The sequence below is a fragment of the Plasmodium coatneyi genome, chromosome 1, assembly GCF_001680005.1.
Source record: "Plasmodium coatneyi strain Hackeri chromosome 1, complete sequence".
Lineage (NCBI taxonomy): Eukaryota > Apicomplexa > Aconoidasida > Haemosporida > Plasmodiidae > Plasmodium > Plasmodium coatneyi.
In genome coordinates this window covers 949,817-969,881 of record NC_033556.1, presented here as the reverse complement: position 1 = coordinate 969,881, position 20,065 = coordinate 949,817, and the positions used below count along the sequence as shown (strand labels likewise).

Genomic DNA, 20,065 nt, shown 5'->3' with positions numbered 1-20,065 from the left:
GGATCTCCAGGGAAGATGGCCCCCACTTGGGGTGTTAAAAAAAAGTAAAAATGAAAACGCTCGGATTGGTCCCACCAGTAGGGCAGTTATATGCCGAACCGAGTCAATCCGCCACCACACCGCTTCGCTATCGTTCGCGCTTTACAACTTGCTCCTGTTTTTGCCCCGCTTGAGCGTCAAGATGCGTGCAATCTCGAAGGGGTTCCTCACCAGCGGTGAGACGATGTTGCCAACCCGGTTGGACAACCGAGGAGCAACCAACTTGGCATGTGCCGAAATGTCATTCACCTCTTTGTTTAAGTTTATGTTTAACGTCTTCTCATAATCCTTCCTCTCATAAGGATAGGGAACCTTGTCTACAAAATATTTTTCAAATTTTCTGTCCTTCTTGTTGAAAACGCTAATGGTGTGAATGGGAATTCTTTTCTTCTGCTCAATAATCTCCTTCTCTTTCATAAGTTTGTTTTTCTCCAATTCGAGTAACGTTTCGTAGTTGCACCATTCTCTTTCGCTAACCCTCTCTGTGGTGACCCTTTCATCGTCACTCAACTGTAGCAACTCATCGTCCTCCCTCGGGATATTCCCATCCGCTATGTCTGGATTGATATTCACATAATCCTCGTAAACTTCGTTTTCTAAATTGTACACCGTGAGATTCTCCCCAAAGTTTTGCAACACCGAACCGTCGTCAATCGCGTCAATCGCATCTATCGCGTTGATGTCACGGAGGTCCCCCACATTGGGTGGTTTCTCCTCCTGTGGGTTGTCTTCCTCTGGGGTTTCCTGGTTTAGGGTTTCCTCCACTGCAGATTCACCAGATGGATTATCTAACTGAGTTACACCGGATGGATTATCCCCTTCGCCCAAAATGCCGCCCTTCCTTAGCGCGTTCACCAAGTCGGCGTCTCTGGCCAGCTGGGCCCTCGCCTTGGACGCCTCCTTCGCGGTAGATTTACGAACCTCGTTCGACAGGCCCAAATCGAGGCGGGCCCTTTCAGCGTCACTTCCCTCATCGGAGGAGCAGCTCTCCATGGGATCCTTCTCATCCTTCTTCCGTTCCACCTTATCGAGAAGCCTCTTCCTCTGTTGGTACAATTCCTCGTCCCGTTTCCTCTCCTCTGCGTTTCGCACAAAGGAAAACCGTTCGAGGTTTCTCTTCTGTAGTTCCTTCCTGACTTTGTTCTTTTTGCTCAGGGAGGTACTGACCACTTCGTCACCTGAATTATCATCCCCCTGAAGGGGGTCGCTTGCATTATCGTGATGATTGCTTTCCCCCTCATCATTGGTGGTTTCCCCCCCGTCTTCTTCCTCCACAACGGCCCTCTCAATGATCCGCCTGAGCACGTTCTTCTCTTCCTTCTCAGCCTGGAAGCTCTTCAACATCTGCTTCTTCAGCTCCTCATTTTTATACCGATTAAGTAGACGAACGGTTTTCCTCTTCTTCACGTTGTTTATTAAGTTCCTCTTCTGAGCGTACTCCTTCTCATAGTTGGCTAGATTTTCTGCCAAATCAGGGTGCTCCGAGTGTATCTTGGCGATGATCTTTTCCTCCTCCTTCTTCTCCTTCATCCGTAGATGCCTACGGTACGACTTGGACTTAATCCTCTTCTTATATTTGTTTTTTTTTTCCTCCTTTTGTAACAATGCTTTCAGCTGCGCGATTTTTTTCATCTCGTCTCTTTTTTTCTCCCTCTCCGTTTTTAACACGTCATCCGACACGATGAGCATTTTTGACTTCCGAAGATTTTTCTGCATTTCCGCTTCGAATTCGAGGGCAGTCATCGAATCTTCCCGGTTAGCGGTGGAGGGGGGCACGTCACCCACTGGGTCCGTTTCCTCCATGTGCTCTTCGTTCCGTTTGTTTTCCACGTTGGCCCGCCGTCGGAGTAAGTTCTTATTTAGGAACTCCTCCGAGTTCACCTCGACCAGTCCATTCTTCCCCCCCTGCCCAAAGTGCACCCCCTGTGCGTTACTTATTACATAAAACGATTTGTTCAATTTATTTATCTGTTCCACATTATTTACATACGCCAAGTGTTCGTTCATTTTCTGTTCCTCCAGGATGGACATGTGAGTGGATGTCTTCCCTTTCGCAAGTTGTCCCCTCGTCAGCATGTCTATATCTTCACTTACTTGTTCTCTCGACACAACATCACCCGTGTAGATGAAGTCGGAAAGGTTTACTTGTTCGACTGGCTTTTCAATTTTATACACGTCATCCCTTTGGGACAGGTACTGATACGACTCTGCCTCCGCCTCTTCCGGGGGGAACCCATATTCCTCCTCTTCATCGTTGTCCTTATCGAGAGATTTTCTCCTCTTCGGGATTTCCTCCCCCTGGTCATTATATTTTTTCAAAAATTGTATGAAGTTTTCCGAAGGGTCGCTCTGCTTGGTCATCCCCTTTGCGGTCACATTTTTTTCCTCTAAAATAACGTCTTCCCTTTCGAATAAATCTGCCCCGTCTTCCTCCTCCGATTCGTCATCCGTGGGGTCGTCCTCATCCTCGGTCTGCTCCCTTTTTCTCTTGCTTTGTTTCCCTTTGGAGGCCTTCTTCCCTTTGCGCTTTTCCTTTCCCCTCCTCCTCCTGTCATCATCGCAATCGTCTTCTTCGTCATCGTCACAACCCCCATTTCCGATCGCCCTCTTCACCTTCCCCATTTTCTTCTTCATTTTCTTTTTCATTGTCCCCTTCAGGGAGGGAATTTTCCCCTTTTCAATTAGCTTTGCCATTTTTATCGCCGCCTTTTTTTTCGAAAGTCCTTCTTTCTTGAGCAGCTTCTTCAGCTTTCCCATTTTCTTCCCCTTCTTCATCTTCCCTGGCGTCCCTGCCAATCCCCCGCTCAGCGTCGTAGATACATCCTCGAGGCTCTCCATGGATGTTTTACCGTTTGCTTCAATCCTCTGCAGGAGGGTAGGCTATACGCGCTTAAGTACGTTTCGCGTTTCCTGCAAATTTCCGGACGGTCAATCTAGCCTCTCACGTCACGCGGGGGAAGCGAAGCTGCAGAAAACAAAACAGCAGCGCAAGATACAATCTAGCCAACAGGAACCATTAAAAAAAAAAAAAAAAAACAAGCGAACAAGCAAAGAAGCAAAAATGAAAAAATGAAAAAAAAAAAACACAAAAAATAATATTTATTGATAAGAAAATATGCTTATATTGTAGAAAACATTTGTGCCAACACGCAGCTGATTTTTCAACTCGCGCGAAGTCGGAACCCCCGATCGTAGCGCATGCAGAGAACGAACCACATATCATGCTGTAGGACGCATCTCATTTTTTTGCTTCTTCCACGTGATCTTGTTGCAGATGCGGTGAGTGGGGAGGAAATATTTCCTTTACCTTTCACAAAATGTACCTTTCGCGTTGTAGCAAAAAGCAGAAGATTGTAAAGGTTAAGCTTCATCACCAAGTAGCACCAGGGACAGTTGGTAGAACAACGGAGCATCCTCATTTGAGCAGGATGGGAGGATACCCTTGGGAGGCATACCTTCTTATAAAAATGATCGAACGGGAATTCCCACTAGGGGAGGTATTAACCCACCTGTGCAAATATTTCGCCAACGCATTTAGGAGCACGTTGTAGTGGAATTGGCCTTCCTTGGGGAACCCTACCCACCCACTTTGTGTGTAGTTCCCCCTGTGAACAACGTCCTGCGTGAGCGAAACCGCTAACTCATCGGACAACAAAAGGGAAGAGCAGCCAACAGCTGCGAAGCCCACTTGCAGCTAGCCAAACCGATCAAGTAAAAAAAAAAAAAAATTAATCTGCTCATACAAACGCGAACAAATTGAAGTGATCAAACGGATGGAAAAAATACATATATATATATATATATATATATATATATATATATATATATATATATATGAGGAGTTACGAAAAAATTAAAAATAATTAGCAGCGGCAAACAGAGGCAGTGTGGACGATCTGCACAGGTTTATCACTATGGACGATCCACTTAGTCGAAGCTGCCTAATTCGAATTGATCAGACGCAGCGAGTCCTGCAGCGCCTTCGTGTAGTGGTTGACCGCCTGCACGATGTCATCGTCGGCCGCCTCGCGAGCCTGTGACTCCAGAATCAGTCCGTTCTTGATCGTGGCGATTTCTTCCATGACGAACGTCTGGAAATTTTCGTTCTTCCCCTTCCTCTCTCGTTTGATCTCCTCGATGTAGGAAATTATCTCCTGGTACTTGCTGTCTCGGATGTTCTGCGGGGAAAAATAAATAAATAAATGGAGGATGTGGTTTGGTTGGCGGCAAAGTGAACAATTTATGAACAGCTTAGTTTGCATCTTCTTAATAGGTTGGTGGGACGCACCTTCTCCGTGGCGATGCGGCTCTCCGACTTCCGCTCGAGTTCCTCCAACTTCTTGCAGATGCTGCTCTCCTTCTCCTTGTTGCTCGCCTTGTCTTGCTGAAAGGCAGCCTGCAGGTTGGAGAAGTCCCTAGCAATGCTGTTATTCCTTTTTTCTAAATTTTGGATGCACTTCATTTTTTCACTTTCTATGTTACTGGCAATGGTGTCCACCTTATTGTCCAACGCTTTGATCGCTTTTTCAATTTCTCCCACTTTGTCCTTCACCACATGCTCGATCTTCTCCTGCACCTTTAGTATCTCCGAGGAGAAGATACTTTGTATCGTTCGATTGTGTTCAATTCGTTTTTTTATTTCGTTGTTCAGGTTCTTTTCCAACTTATTTATGGCTTCCCTGATCACAAAGATTTTTTCCTTCTCTACATTTTTCTTCTGTAAAATTTCGTTTTTTATTTCTTTTTCAAATCCTTCTATTTTTTCGCACAAACGCTTGATCTTTATTTTTGTGTTATTGTTGATGCATTTGCCTTTCGCTTCTATGGACCGTTTGGTCACTTCGGCGAAGAGCAGTCCTCCCGCTCTGTTGTCACTGCAGTTGTCACCACAGTCGTCTGCATCTGCGTCACCGCTATTGGTGCGTGTTCCCCCCTCGTATGCGCTACTCCTGGTTGCCTTTTTCAAACTGCATCCCAGACTTGGATTTCTCTGCACCTTCTCCCTGTCGGTCCGCAGCTTTGCCTGATTGAAGAAAGGACCCTCCTCGTGATACGTTGTGCTGCTAGCGTGCGTTCCAACACTCATGTGTGTTCCGCCACTTACATGCGTCCCCCCACCCATACTTAACTTCAGCCCAGGTTTACTCCTCCCCCCCTCGCAAAAATACATTATGTCGTTTTTTGTCAAGTTGAGCGATTGGTTGAAACTCCTATTCGCAGCAAAAGTGTTTTCTTGCAAAGGGGAGATGTCCTGGGGTTTGTATACCCGCATCCCTTCCCTGGCAATTTTATCTTGTCCACTTTTTTTCGTTTTGTGTCTGTTTACACACACCTTAGTCTGGACCTTCCTCAAATCGCAGTTTATATCCATGCTCACGTTGCTGCTTCTCATCTCGTCCTCGCTTAGGAAGAATTCACTGCCGTTACGGATAAGGCTTTTTTCCTTTTTCTTCCCTTCGCCTTTGCTATACAGGGCGTTCCTCCCTGCGAAGTAGTCCCCCATGTTCCCCTTATCACCACCTTTGTCACTACTGCTGTGATTGCTGTTGCTGCTTTTGTTGCTTCCCTTACTACTGTCTTTGCTGATCCCCTCACCATGATCATCTTCCTCGTCGTCCAACTTAAAGTTACCTGAGCTGCCCCTTTCGCCAGAACAGTAGCTGCTCCCTTTTCCCCCCTTCCCGAAATTGTGCATGCTCTCCCGGCTATTGTAGCAGGACACGTTGTCGTCCGATTTCTTCTCAGATTCCGTGTCCCTCTTGTTTCTTCCCGAGGGTTCGTCTACGTCGAACATTTTTTTGGCGCACGTGGTGAAGAATCCTCTCCTTGGCTAAGCACCACCTGCAGTGCCAACATCTACGGTTCTGATCCACTACCGCGCTTTGTGTAGCGATGCGTGTGCTCAATACCTTACACCTTCAAAAACGTGCCTATGGCCACTGTAGCTATTATTTTATTTTCACCTCAAGTGAACTCCAACCTGGCAAGATTCTCGCCGGATAATCAAACAAAGGAAACCGCTACAAACAGAAAGGTGTGTATACGGTGCGTCCAAACTGCACAAGTCGAGACTCCTTCCCACATGAAAATGAGTTCATGAGCACCCTAAAGGGTAACTTACGGTCAGGTGAAAATGCGCCCGTAACTCGAACTTTTTGGCACTGCCCCAAATGAGTGAACTACACTCATTGGGGAAGAAAAAAAAAAAAACAGAAAAAATAAATTGATCAACGTGGATGCAAAATGGGGCAAACACGTGGACGAACAGTTACACGCTGTCTTATCGCAAAGAAAAAAACATAAAAAAAAACGAAAAAAAAAAACAAAAAAAAGGAAACAGCTTTCACTTCAAATGAGCGGAGGGGAATTGTTTTTTATTTTTTTTTTTTGCCGTCTTTTTTTTTCACTGCCATGCTTGCCATGGGTGAGTCCCACTTCATGCACAGCACGCTTGGCCGTATTTCTGCGTTTGATAGGCCCAGGGCAAGGAAAACTCAACCACGCAGGGACATGCAAACGTTCATACGCACAAACGGACGACAAAAGTTGTTTGCCATTTTTCACTAAGTGGAAGCGTGCACGTATCACTCCTCCCCTAGGGGTGTCCAAAAAGGGTGCAACAAAAATGTCCAAGTGAAGCACCACACGATCAGGCAGCCATACAAAAAAAAAAAAAAAAAAAAAAAAAAAAGTTGTAACGCAAAATGATACTTTCATACAGGTAAAATAATTTCCTCTCTCGCCGCTAAGGTGAACAGAATAGTTGTAATTTTCTGCGAAGCATGCGTCTTCGGATTAAGCGGGGGAGGGCCCTCGCGAAAATTCCAGCGCTTACCCCATGTGTGCACATGTGTATGCGCGTGCAGAACAGCATATCGCGTGTAGCGCCAACTGTGTGTCGTCTTCCCCAACCGAATGTCTTACTTCCCACCTTTCGTGCGAGTTGCAAAAGTTGTAAAGGTTTTATGCGCCGCTTGACCGTAACGCCCCATAAGGGGAAGCCATCCAAGGGTGTGTAAGACCGACCAAAAAGTTTAGTGACCCCCACATACGGAAAACAACTAGGTTTCTCTTCACACAAAATGAACCGGGTGAAACATAAATGGACATGCTTTTCACTCACGCGGAGTAGGCTGCATACATATATAACCCTCCTGTGCGAAATCTCTCAAAGGGATGAGGGGGAGCCCTTCGCAAAATCAGATCGGCACCACCCGGGGAACAAACCAGACAAGGCAACGTTCATTTTTCGACTTTTCCCTTTCCTCCACTTATTCTTCCCCTAATGGATCATTCCTTTCCAATTTAGCTTACACTACAGTATGTTCTTAAAACCGCTCTGTGTTACTTATGCAACGGAGCTACTATATATATTTTTTTTTTCTCTCCCCCCCGCTACTGCTGCGTTGCCTGCAACTGTGGTGCACAAACATATCTGCATGTGAGGAACGCATTTCTCCTCACCAGTTGAGAATACATTCGACGTGGAGGTGTTAGGGGTGTTGCGACTTTTTCATCCATGCATAATTACGCAGCTGAAGTGGGGGTTCCCAAATGGGGTTATGAAGAGAGACGCTTTAAAAGGTGGGAAAGCTTCAATGTATTTTTCCTTTTTTTTTTCGCTCTTCCAGCAAAGCATGCTATATATATTTCCCGGCAAAATGCCACTCCGCGGAAAAAATATAACTACACTTGTGGGGGGACGTGGCGGCGCCCCTCATTAAGATGTAATAGCTAACGTCTATGCGTGCAAGCAGATAGGCAGCTCCACAATTTTACAGTTGTGCAGTTAAGCAAACATGTAGATGCGTGTGGAGCCCCGCTTCGAAGCTCTTCCGAGTGGTACATTCTCTTTGCACCCTCCAGCTAGCCATTTTTAATTTTTTTTTTTTTTTTTTTTTTTTTGTTCATAAAAAAAAAATGCGTTGGTCAGGCAGAACGACAACCTGTGCACGTACACTTCGTCATTGCGCGACGATCGAACTTTTCTCCTCCTCCATCTCTTTCACCATGTCGCTCGAGTCAGGAAGTTGACCCTTAATAACCCCCCGACTATGGACATTGATCTTACAGTAAAAACCGTTGGAAAACTATCAGGCCACAAAGGTTACTTTAGGAGAGCTGTTCACATTGAGCAGGTGGCGTCTCCAAAAATGCATAGAATATTGGCACATACGCGCTTACTCGCTCATTTCTCCATGTGCGGGTGGATAAACGAAGCCTCCGCTATGTCACGTCCGCCCAAGTTGCGCTGCCCGAAACGTTATAAGTTTTTTCCTCCTTTACCACCCTTCTACACACAGCATGCGTAACGAAGATTGTATTCAGCAACGATGAGAACTACATCGTCAGCTCAAGTTTGGACAACACTGTTTGTCTCTGGAATGTAAACAAGCAGTTGCACATAAACACCTACAAAGGTATTGCTCAGTGGGGCAGTCTTCCCTTTGTAAGTGTGTCCCCAGTGACATTTTCTCCATTTTATGGTCTCCAAAACGGTGCACCTCCCGTTCCCCCCTGCAGATGTTCACAAAAAGGGCATAAACGACGTCGCCCTGTTCCGGGACAATACGAAATTTTTCTCAGCGGGTGGGTCTCCATACAGATGCCCCAACAGAGTGCTACTTTCCGACGCACCGTCCGTTATGTTTGTCCTTCCTGCAGATCACTCATTACTGGCTTATCCCTTCTATACCACAGGAAATGACGCTCACGTTTACCTTTGGGACACCCTCTCGAACAAGGTTTTAAATAGGCTCCTCGTGAATGGTTACTACGCGATGAGCCCAGGTGGCACCACACTCCACGATCGTGTGAATGACACGCATAAGCAGTGGCAACAGCGCAATATCCTACAAGTCGCACTACCTAACTGCGTTCCTTTTTGCACCGCCTCGCCCCGCAGACAAGGTTAACGTAATCAGATTGAGCCTGAATGAGAAGCTGCTCTTTTGCAGCAGAAGCAACTCGGTCAATGTGTACGACTTCAGGGAGAGGGACTACAAGAAGAAGAACACCCCTTTGCAGGTCTTCAATGAAGCGGGGGACTCCATCTCAGAGTTAGTAAAAAAAATAAAACTTTTACTTTCCTCCACTGGGTTGAGTAGCCACGTGTGAGTATACAAAGCCAACCTTTGCTAAGCCATCTCACTCGCTGCACTCACTCACACCCGTGCATGAACCCTTCCCCATCGCGCAGTATCTTTGTGGATGAACACGAAATCTACACGGGGAGTATAGACAACTGGCTGAGAGTGTACGACCTGCGGATGGGGAAGCTTCTAAGCTACGACATAAAGTCTTCCATTCTCAGCATCGACGTGACAAGCGACAGGAACTACTTTTGTGTGAACTGCATTGACAACAGCGTCAAGTTGGTGGAGAAGAACAGCGGTAAGAAAACGCACAATTGTGAATGTCCCCATGGGTACGAATACCCCAGTCAATGCATGCAACCCGTTGAATGCTCCCCTCGGTGCAATTTTTCATCCCCCCCGCAGGAACCCTGCTCGGACTGTACAGAGGCGACTCGAACAACTTCCACCGGAGGAACATCAAACTGGACAACCGAAACAAGTTCATCCTCTCCTGCACGCACCACAACGATCTGCACATCTACGACATTGTAAAAAGTAACCTCATTAACAACTCCACTTTTTATAGAAACGTTCAGTATGAGCAGAATCTTGATATTTACAAAAAGACGTACTGCAAAGTACCGATAGGGAAACCTACCTACTACGTAACCGTTAACAGACACATGGTGTTGGAGAGCTCCTACATCGACAAGGAGAAGTATAACTCCGTGTTGGAAAAGTACAAACGGTATGGAAAGAAGAAACACGTTCCTTCGTCTGAGCAGAATTTCCAAAACGTGGACAACAAATTGGTTTGCGGAGATGTGGATGGCAACATCCACGTGCTGCAGCTATACTACGGGTGAAATTTGCCCAGTGGGGGGTTGCCTCTCCTGGGGAATGCAGATTGTCATGTGATGGGCGTTGCTGCGTCGTTTAATCCTTTTACGAGGATGAAGCAATCCACAATGGGAGTCCTCCCCATGGTGTAAATGCAAATGAGACGAAATGGGTGCGTGTGTGGTAAGGGTTTGCACACGTAGATCATCATCCTTCATAAGTATGACCCGTTCGGATTTTTTTTTTTTTATTTTGGAGGAACCATGACCTGGGGGGTGAGAAAAAAGTCACCCATTTAAAAGTAGCATAAAACGTGTGCAGCCTTTTCGTTCACTCTTTTTCTTTTTGGGGAACCATTTCCATGTGGGCCACTTCTCCCCCCCTCCCCTCCTTGTGTGTATGCAGAGAGTTGCACTCCAAATGGGGAAGCAGAAGTCTTGAAGGGATATTCCCTTGTTTGGACTATCACGCGGGGTATTCCCCCATGTGGTTCCCTCATAACACGTTATTTAAGCGTAGCGTACCTTTTGCCTTTGCATGTTTTTTTTTTTTTTTTTTTTCCTGACCAAATAGCCAAACTGCGTTGACAAATGGCTGCCTGCACCGCGTGGTAGACCAATTCGCCCCACGGTGGGATAACGCAAAAAACGCAACATTTTATTTTTACGGGAAGGAAACATACACGTGTTGCAGGTAAGCAAAAATTGCACAGATAAAAGGGAAATTTCCACTAAGTGCTGGTTATCCGCTCGAGTGAGAAGTACACAACGGCGTTTATTTTTCCTGACCGAAAGATCTGCAAAGGTTTGCCGACTCGCGGGTGAAAAAGGCGCAGGACACACGGTAGGTGACACAATACGCTACAGGACGATACACCGGAGGAAGGGAGTTTTCCCCATCCACTTGGCCGCCTTCCCAACAGTTGCCAATTTGTTGCCTGCGCGTGCATGTCCGCTGGGGGGGTACACGAAAAGAGGTACCCCAATACGATAAGGCGTTTCCCCCGAGGAGGTCCAGTGAGATACTCTCCCCCCGTTCGCCATGAGGAAGTTCCCCGGAAAGGTAAAGCGCAACCGGGAGGACAGCCCCGAAAGGACGTGCATCACGCTGGTGCGCGCAACGCTGCTACCCATCCTAAGTATCGACAAGAGTGAGAAGACGACGCTGTTCCACCCTTTTAAGAACCCCCTCCCTGGGTTCGTCAGTGACAAAAGTCTCTATGTTAAAAAAACTTTGGGTGCAAAGGTTAGGCGCACAGGGTGGATTAACCTAACTAATTGCATCCCCAGAAGGTCGGAAGGAGCAGAAGCGGATGAACAAAACAAGGAGAACGAAATAAAAAAGGAGTTTGTACCACTAATCTTGTACGAGGATGAAAACAACAAGATAGAAGTGGATCCCATTTTGGCTCAGTTCCTAAGGGAACACCAACGGGAAGGAGTCACCTTCGTCTTCGAGTGCTTAATGAACCTAAGGGATGAGAAAATAAGTGGATGCATCCTGGCAGATGACATGGGGTTAGGAAAAACGCTCCAAAGCATTTCCGTCCTGTACACACTACTCAAACAAGGGATGAATAAAAAGCCAGCTGTTAGGAGGTGCCTCATTCTATGTCCAGCTAGCTTAATAAATAACTGGAACGATGAAATAAATAAATGGCTCCCTGGTAGATGTAACGTGACTTGTGTTAACGACAACGCAAAGGATAAAATAGTAAGCAAGTTAGAAGGATTCAAGTATGACCATAAATCTACCGTCATCATCTGCTCATACGAATGCTTCCGTATTAACAACGACTCGTTAGACAAATCTTCCATAGACATGATCATATGTGACGAAGCCCATCGGTTAAAAAATGATAAAACGAAGACCTACATGAGCATTTATAATTTGGCTGCTCGGAAGAGACTTCTTCTCTCTGGTACGCCAATACAGAACGATTTAAGTGAATTCTTCGCCCTCATTTCTCTGTGCAATCCCGACCTCTTTGACGATACCAATTTGTTTAGAAAAAAATATGCCAACCCGATTCTAATTGGGAGGGACAAAGACGCAACGGAGAAGGAACAAGCAATCGCATCAGAACGGTTAGCCGAACTGTCAGCCATTACAAATAAGTTCATCCTGAGAAGGACAAACAATCTACTCTCCAAGGTGCTACCAGTAAAGTATCTGATTAACATTTTTATTAAGCTGAATCCGATACAGGAAGCTTTGTATGTCCTTTTTTTAAAGGATAAGAAGATACTGAAGAACGACCAGAATACGAACAGGGTGAATGTACTCATCAATATAAAAAAACTGGAGAAAATTTGCAACCACCCGCTGCTGCTTAATGGAAACGATATGAAGGACGTCGGGCAGGTGTCCTTCGCTAAGCTTATTGAAGACGCCGCTAAGGAGTTGGAGAAGAAACCAGATCGAAGCGCCAAACGGGGGAATGCACGCGGGGGAGGCAGCCCAGTTGGTGCAACCTCTGCGGAGAAACCATCCCCAGAAAGCAACTCACAGGGGGATCGTGATAGGGACTATAGCCGTGATCGTGATCGGGACCGTGATCGGGACCGTGATCGGAACCGCAGAGGGGCCGTCGAAATGGACTACGACAAACCGGTGAAGAAGCTCCTGGAGGAATGCAGAAGAGACACGCACAGGTCCTACTACAACATGTCCTGCAAGTTCCAGTTGCTCCACTTCCTCCTAAAAACGATCAAACAGAATACAACAGATAAGGTAGTCATAGTAAGCAACTACACACAGACACTGGACTACATGGAAATATTATGTAGAGAAAATTTCTACAAATTTGTCCGACTAGATGGAGGAATAAACATAAAAAAAAGACATAAGGTGATTAATGACTTTACACACTCGTCTGATATTTTTATATTCCTCCTTTCGTCTAAATCCGGCGGGTGCGGTATCAACCTGATCAGTTCGAACCGTTTGGTTCTGTTAGACCCTGACTGGAACCCTGCCAATGATAAGCAGGCTCTAGCCAGAGTGTGGAGAGAAGGACAGAAAAAAATCTGCTACATCTATAGGTTCTTCTGCACAGGTACCATTGACGAGAAGATGTATCAAAGACAGATCAGTAAAGATGGACTTTCCTCCATGATCGTTACCAACACCAATTTGTCTAAAGATCAACTCTCCGACGAGAATGTAAAGAAACTCTTTAATTATAGAATGAATACTCTTTGTGAGACCCATGATAATATTGAATGCACTAGGTGCACTATGAAAAACTGCACCGAGAAAGATGTAGAAAACGTCTCGGAGCAATTGGAAGATTTTGAAGAAGAAGATGTAAACACCTGGGCGCACCACCAAAGTGTAGACACCGTTCCTGATGAAATTCTAGTACAGGCTGTAAAGGCTGCCACTGACTACAAGCTTAACGACATGAACAACTTTCCCGTTTTGAAAAAACTTTCCGATCTTTTTGTTACCTTTGCCATGAGTTGCAAGATTGAATTCCGGGACGACTTGATCAAACAGAAGGTGCAGAAGAAGGCGGAGCTGAAGCCGCTCACGGGAAACTCCGACGCGGCACCGGGGGGCGACGTTCGTGGGGAGAGCGAGGTGGACGAGGAGGAGGACGAAGCGGATGATGAGGAGGAAGATGACGTGGACGAGGAGGAAAGTGTTGGAGATGAGGAAGAAGAAGAAACAGAAGGAGAGGAAAGTGACGTGGAGGAAGATGACGAAGCGGAAGAGGAAGAAGAGGACGACAACGAGGGCGATGAAAAAACGCGCAAAGTCGGGTACCAACACAAACTTATGGAAATCATGGAATACCAACTCGAACGTAGAAGGGAAAAGAGCAAAGGGGCTGGAGGCGACGCAGAGGAACCTGCGTGGGCTACGAACACCTCCTTTCATGGGAAGGATAGAACAAAGAGGGAGGATGGAGCCAAACGGGAGGACGGAGCAAAGCGGGACGACGGAACCAAGCGGGAGGACGCTAACCAGCAACCACCGAAGGAGACACCACCTAGCCAGAAGAAGGACCGGAAAATAAGTAGCACGGTTAAGGCCACGTCCCAGGAGGAGCTCGTGGGCCAAGAAGAGGACGCCGCCTCCAAGCGAGTCACACGAAACATGAGTCAGAAAAATTTGATAGAACTCCTGTCACAGGATGAGGAATCCAAAGTGACTCTTCTCTCCATGTCGGAGGACGCGGACGCGGACGCCTCCGTGGAAAACGTAAGCACGGATAGCTCCTACTTGATATGAAGGCAAGAACAAACGCGGGGATGGCAACGCAAAGGGCAACCGGAATGGCGGCGCTGGGGTAACTTGTGCGACCCCAAAGCGGAGCGCACACAGGGTCGAAGTGCAGTCAAAATGAAGGGGTGTAGGAGAGGATAGAACAACCCTGCAAAATGTGCATGAACAAAGCGGAAAAAAAAAAAAAAAAAAAAAAAATTATTTGGCTATACACTGAGGATGGATTTTTTCTTTTTTTTTTTACCTATTCGATTCTCACTTTTGGAAGAAAAGGAAAAAAAAAGGGGAAAACATAAATGTGTTATTCAGTTGTAGTGACATCGCTGTCGTGGGTTGCAAGTCGGTTGCTTCACGATAAATGACCTCCTTGTGTGTGCATCAGCGTAGCAGCTGTTCCGTTTGGTGCAAAAAAAAAAAAAAAAAAAAAAAAATTCTTACATGTGTGTATAGGGGGGGAAGCATTAAAAGAGGTGGCCACCAGGTGTACTCATCGCATACTACTTTCACTGTTGCAACGTTGACGGTGAACTTCGCGCGGGAAGGGGGATATAATTTGTTTTTCCCCCCCTACTGACATGACAGCACGTGCACCAGGGGGGTGTCCCCAACATGGCGCGTAGAAATGTGTGCGTATGCATAAGCCCCTACTTTTGTAACGTGCATTTGCATGTTCCTATTTCCGTGTATAGAGTAACACCTCTGCTCCTCCTCCATTCACTTATTCACTTCCCCCCTTCTTGTGTGGGCACACCCGCGTTCTTATTCGCCAAGTGGCCAATGCGCCGCTGCAGTGGTGCACCTACACACGCTCATTAACGTCAGTGCCAACACCGTTGTGTTGATGTTTATACGTGCCTACATTTGGGGCCCCCTTTTTTCTGTTCTTCCTTTCGGAGGTGAGGTCCTCGTTTTTGCAGCCCCCCCAGCTGTTTTTTTTTATACTAATTATTTGTTATTTTATTTATTATTTTTTTTGTTATTTACGCCAGTGTTTCATTTGTTAATTGTTTAATGAATTTTTTTTTTTCCATCCACAGTGTATATTGCTTAGCCTGCTTTGTTAGCCCCTTGGTAAGTTTTTTTTTTTTTTTTTTCTTCCACAATATATATTCGAACTTATATAGCGAGTTTTTGTTCCCCTTTTTAAGAGTTGTGTAATTTAGCAGATTTGTGTTTTTTATTTTTATTTTTTTAAAATTTAATTTTTTTTTTTCCCAAAGAAGCAACGCTTTGTTAGTCATAAGAAATGGTTTTCCGTGAGACCGCTCGACTAGTACGACGTTAAGTGTATAGAGCTCGAGGCGACGCTCCCCCACGGTGGCGACGGGGGAAACTGTTTCCTTATCATTTCGGTGGAAGTACTCCACCCAAGGGGGGAAAGATAGCCCCGCGTGGAGTGGATCCTTCCTATATTTGCTTCGCCTTTTTTTTTTGTTTTCTTTTTTTTTGGTTTTCGATTTTTTTTTGTAACTATTCGTATAGTCTTTGCCTAGTTTTTGGCCTATATTTTGTCCACCTGTTCAGCGCAGGGGGAAACACACAAGACAAATGCAGACACGTAGATGTGTGTTGCATGTGGCATCCCCTTAAAGTTTAACAAAAAAAGAAAAAAAAACTATTGCAGTAAAATCAGCGTGAACGAAGTGTAACAGCTCCTTAGATGTCGCTTCGCCACCGCTTTGTAACCGCCCCTTCGCCAAAATGAAGGGGCGCAACGAACGCAAAACGAACATCGAACAGGTGATGAGCGATTACCTAATCAACTTGAGTCACCTGTACAAAAACTCCCAATCGCAGTCACACTCGTTAAGTGATCATGAGAACGGTGAGGGGAAGATGCACAGGATGAACAACCCCAGAACGGAACTCCTAAAGCAGGAAACCCTGCTCATGGGCAAGAAGGACAACAGTAACAGCAGCAGTAGTAGCGCCAGTACGAGTGACGAGGTCTTATCAGATAGTGCCAGGAGCAAGTCCACTTACTACGACAAAATGTTGAATACCATCTTCCCCCCGAGGGAGAGAGAGATCTACCTCCAGTTAAAAAAAATACTCCAGACGCAGGAACATTTTGCAGATGTAGAGGCGAATGAATATCTTTTTTGTTACCTGTTCGTACTGGCCGTTAAGAATATGTTCTACACGATTATCCTGCAGAGGAAGGTGGAGCATCACGTGGGGCACGACCTCGGGCAGGATGATCCAGTTGAATGTAAAGAGGAGGACCCAATAGAGTGTAATGATGAACCGGTAGAATGTAATGATGAACCAGTAGAGTGTAATGGTGATGAACCAGTAGGGTGTAAAGAGGAAGAACCAACTGAATGTAAAAGGGAAGATGAAGATCTACCCAAAAGTGAGGAACAACCTGAAAAGGTAACATCAGAAGAAGTACAACCTGAGAAGGTACCAACTGAAAAAGTCCAAACTGCAGAAGTGCAAAGTGAAAAAGAACAACCTGGACAAGTCGAACCCACAGGGCCAAACGCGCAGAAGACAAAAACGGAAGGTCAACGCCCAGACGAGGAGATCCTACCGAATAACTTGGACAACATCGGGAAGAACTACATTTACCCCCTCTTCGAGGCGCTGAAAAAGAACAAGTCCTACTGGTTGATCCCACTGAGCGTACTATCGTGTGGATACCTGTACTACAAAATGAAGGGGAGAGTAGCGGCCTGCATAAACAACTACTACCTTAACGTAACAAAGTACTTGAGCAGCACCTTCCTGTCTCCGTGGGGCACCCCCGACGCAGCAATTTCCAAAGATTACAACCACTTCTTTCACAACGTAAACAAGAACAACGTTAAAACGATTCTGTTTAACCCCTCCAACAACACATTCACATATATATTAGGCAAAGCGACTCTCCCCAAGGGGAGCACAAACATGAGCATATTTAACTCAAGCAAGATGGTAAATAGTTCACCCCCATCCACAGAGGAAGACGCTAATAACGTGTATACCATCTTTTACAATGACTACATAATGAAGTTTTTACTAAAAAATAAATTTTACGAAAATGTAGAGATAAAATTGGACGAGAAAATGATGAAATTATCCTTCTTAGAAATTATTAGAAAAAATCTGTTCGATCTAGTTACGTATAGCCTCTCTTTGGCGACTTTTTTCTATTTCTATGAGAGGAACCTCTCTGTTTCATCCCCCTTTACAAGGACAGATTGTTCCTCCCAGAGTGTAAACAAGGATAACTCCCTTAGTAATATTATTCTGAACGACAAAACGAAGAAGGACATTAAGGGCGTTTTATTTTTTCTCTTATTTTCGAGTATGTTCCCAGAGAATTATAACCTATCTGGATATAATACCATTTTATTCACTGGAGAGACAGGTACAGGGAAGAGTTTGTTAGCCAAAGCTATTGCTAGAGAGCTGGACGTAGAGTTCATTCACGTGTCGGGGTCGACCTTCATAGAGTTATACATTGGCAACGGGGCATCCAAATTGAGGAGCCACTTTAGGAGGGCAAAACGTAATTCTAGATCCGTGCTGCTCTTCATTGACGAGATAGATAGCATTGGCTTAAGTAGATCTATGAACAACGAGGGGGGCAACAACGCCAACCATGAATACACGCAAACCTTGAACCAGCTGTTAATAGAAATAGATTCTTTGCATGAGTACAACCGGGAGCAGTTCCACATAGCATCGCGGGGGCACAATAAAGGGAACTTCCTCTCCACCGTGAGGAGAACCCTCATGGAGGTTATCACGCCGGAAGCGGAGTCTGCAGACGCGCAAAGCGAGTGTGGAAGTACAGATCGTGGGAAGAGGCCGACCGGAGGCGATCACTACAGTTGTGGTCGCCCACCTGGATCACGGGACGGGTACGAAATTATGCAGTACTACCTGAACAACGACCTGACCCTGCAGGAGGTGGAGGAGATCTTCAACCTGAGGAAGCACCGCACGGGCAAGTTTATCCTCTTCATCGGGGCTACTAACCGGTACAGGATGTTGGACTCCGCACTGGTCCGATCCAAGCGGTTCGACAAGGTCATTCACTTCCACCTTCCCAACCTGTTCACGCGCCGAAGGTTATTCGAGTTTTACGTGGAAAAGTACACACGGGGGGCACCCCCCACCATGAAGCGGTTTCCCATGCAGAGGGGGTTACCCCCACGCAGAACGCCACTCACCTCGACAACGCCGTTGTCCCCCCTGCAGTACGCCCCCTTCAGACACAAATTCAGCAGCCACTTCAATGCACTCCACCCCGGGGCCACGGATAAGTACGAATACCTATTAAAATCGCTCAGGAGGGGGAGGTCAGTATCCAACGCAAGGGGTACCAGTAGGAAAGACAATGGTGATATGCTTAATGGGGACTACCTTGGTGCTTCGCATAGCCCCGTCGATACGTTATCGCTGTCCGTCCTGACGACCCTGTTCAACTGCGCCGACATAGACGAGATAGTGCACTCGGTGCAAATGAAGAATCTCACACAGAGCAATCTCCACCCACAAGGTCACAACATTAATAGTGCCCTCTTCGAAGTGGTGGACTCCACCCTATTTAACAAATTCACCTACGATAATCACGGAGAGAAGCTCAGCACTCAGGGAAATAAAACCGAGACGAGTGACACCAAAGGATCCACAAGCATCAAATTCAGTGGAAACAACTGGTGCACCGATGGAGATTACGAGGAGTACCTATCCAAGTTTATTCATTTCTGCAACGAAGAATTAGAAAAACGGATAAACGATGAGGAGAGAAGGAGGAAGAACCATAGGAGAGCGGGACACTCTCCTGGGGATAAACTCACATTCGAAGACTTACTCTTTTTTAATGACTTACAAAAAATGAAGACAAAGATTTGGCGAGACGAGGACATGAATTTTATCCTTCAGAACGGCTTTTGCGTGAACAGCGGTTTCTTCCCCCCCGGTAGGAGCTACCACCTCTACCTTCTGTGGAAGTCCATCGAGAGCTTTTACGTGGCCCTCCATTCGAGTTGCCGCCGGGCCACCTGCTAGGATTGAAGCGGTCAGCATAATCAACCCGATGAACCGATGAATGCTGCATTAGTAAAAGCAGCAGCGCCACGCGTGCGAATCTACCTCCCAATCGGAGTTGGCCAACCGCGGTGATCATTAGACCATTACTTTTATCCCCCCCTTTTTTTAAAATAACAATCCTCCCGTCTGCCTCTCTTCCCCTTTCTCGCATGTGTATCCATCATCCACACACCCAAGTGTTACCTTCCCTCGAAGGGGAGAAACCCGACGGACGGATGGATCTCCATTTTTATTTACACTGTACCGTACTGTGCGGTACATATGTCAACCCTGCTGGGTATTTTTTTCAGTATCTTCCACCGCGCGTAACAATTTTTTTTTTTTTTTTTCGTTTCCCGGCGCGTCCACAAGCAGTCCCCGTCCGTTTATTTGTGCGCGTCACCAAGGGAGGAGGGTACACACACATATGTAGTGACATAAAAAAAATGTTTAAGTCCGTGTAGACACATCCATACATGTGTATGTACCATTGGGATGTCCCCTTTGAATGAATTCTTCCCCCCGCGCAAGTTCCTCACTTCGCAATGCACAACTTTAAACGTTTTTTCAGTAACCCTGAGTGGAACTGCTAAACCCTTTTGACCTCACTGAGTTGTTAATTTTTTTTTTTTTTTTTCCATCCCAACTTTTAAATAGCATATAGTAAAGCTTCAGGGTGATGTGTCGAATGTGCACAGGGATTTTCCAACCCCTCTCCCCTGGAGAAAGGGTGTAAAAAAACGTAACCTTCCTATCTCCGCTGGTGCCCAAGAATTTGCAAAAAGAGAAAAATATACCCTTGAAGATAGCGGCGTAAATGCTACTTCGTCGACGTGAGAAATGCCATCCCT

General features: G+C 46.0%; 5 protein-coding genes across 5 annotated transcripts; 3 read left to right on the top strand and 2 right to left on the bottom strand.

Moving 5' to 3' along the window:
* Positions 1-141: 141 nt before the first annotated feature.
* PCOAH_00001960 (Uncharacterized protein) lies at positions 142-2,877 on the bottom strand (the record flags this gene model as incomplete). The annotated part of the gene is made up of 1 exon (XM_020057013.1): positions 142-2,877. One exon carries the CDS (start codon positions 2,875-2,877, stop codon positions 142-144), a length of 2,736 nt encoding a protein of 911 aa, XP_019912450.1.
* Positions 2,878-3,980: 1,103 nt separating this feature from the next.
* On the bottom strand, positions 3,981-5,833 carry PCOAH_00001950 (Uncharacterized protein; the record flags this gene model as incomplete). Its single annotated transcript, XM_020057012.1, has 2 exons — positions 3,981-4,217; positions 4,328-5,833. 2 exons carry the CDS (start codon positions 5,831-5,833, stop codon positions 3,981-3,983), a joined length of 1,743 nt encoding a protein of 580 aa, XP_019912534.1.
* A 2,260-nt stretch (positions 5,834-8,093) lies between these two features.
* PCOAH_00001940 (Mitogen-activated protein kinase organizer 1) lies at positions 8,094-9,982 on the top strand (the record flags this gene model as incomplete). Its single annotated transcript, XM_020057011.1, has 7 exons — positions 8,094-8,145; positions 8,343-8,459; positions 8,563-8,628; positions 8,740-8,808; positions 8,945-9,098; positions 9,239-9,432; positions 9,540-9,982. 7 exons carry the CDS (start codon positions 8,094-8,096, stop codon positions 9,980-9,982), a joined length of 1,095 nt encoding a protein of 364 aa, XP_019912503.1.
* Positions 9,983-10,997: 1,015 nt separating this feature from the next.
* On the top strand, positions 10,998-14,195 carry PCOAH_00001930 (DNA repair protein rad54; the record flags this gene model as incomplete). Its single annotated transcript, XM_020057010.1, has 1 exon — positions 10,998-14,195. One exon carries the CDS (start codon positions 10,998-11,000, stop codon positions 14,193-14,195), a length of 3,198 nt encoding a protein of 1,065 aa, XP_019912596.1.
* A 1,695-nt stretch (positions 14,196-15,890) lies between these two features.
* Positions 15,891-19,193, top strand: PCOAH_00001920 (AAA family ATPase; the record flags this gene model as incomplete). Its single annotated transcript, XM_020057009.1, has 1 exon — positions 15,891-19,193. One exon carries the CDS (start codon positions 15,891-15,893, stop codon positions 19,191-19,193), a length of 3,303 nt encoding a protein of 1,100 aa, XP_019912569.1.
* Between the last annotated feature and the right edge of the window lie 872 nt (positions 19,194-20,065).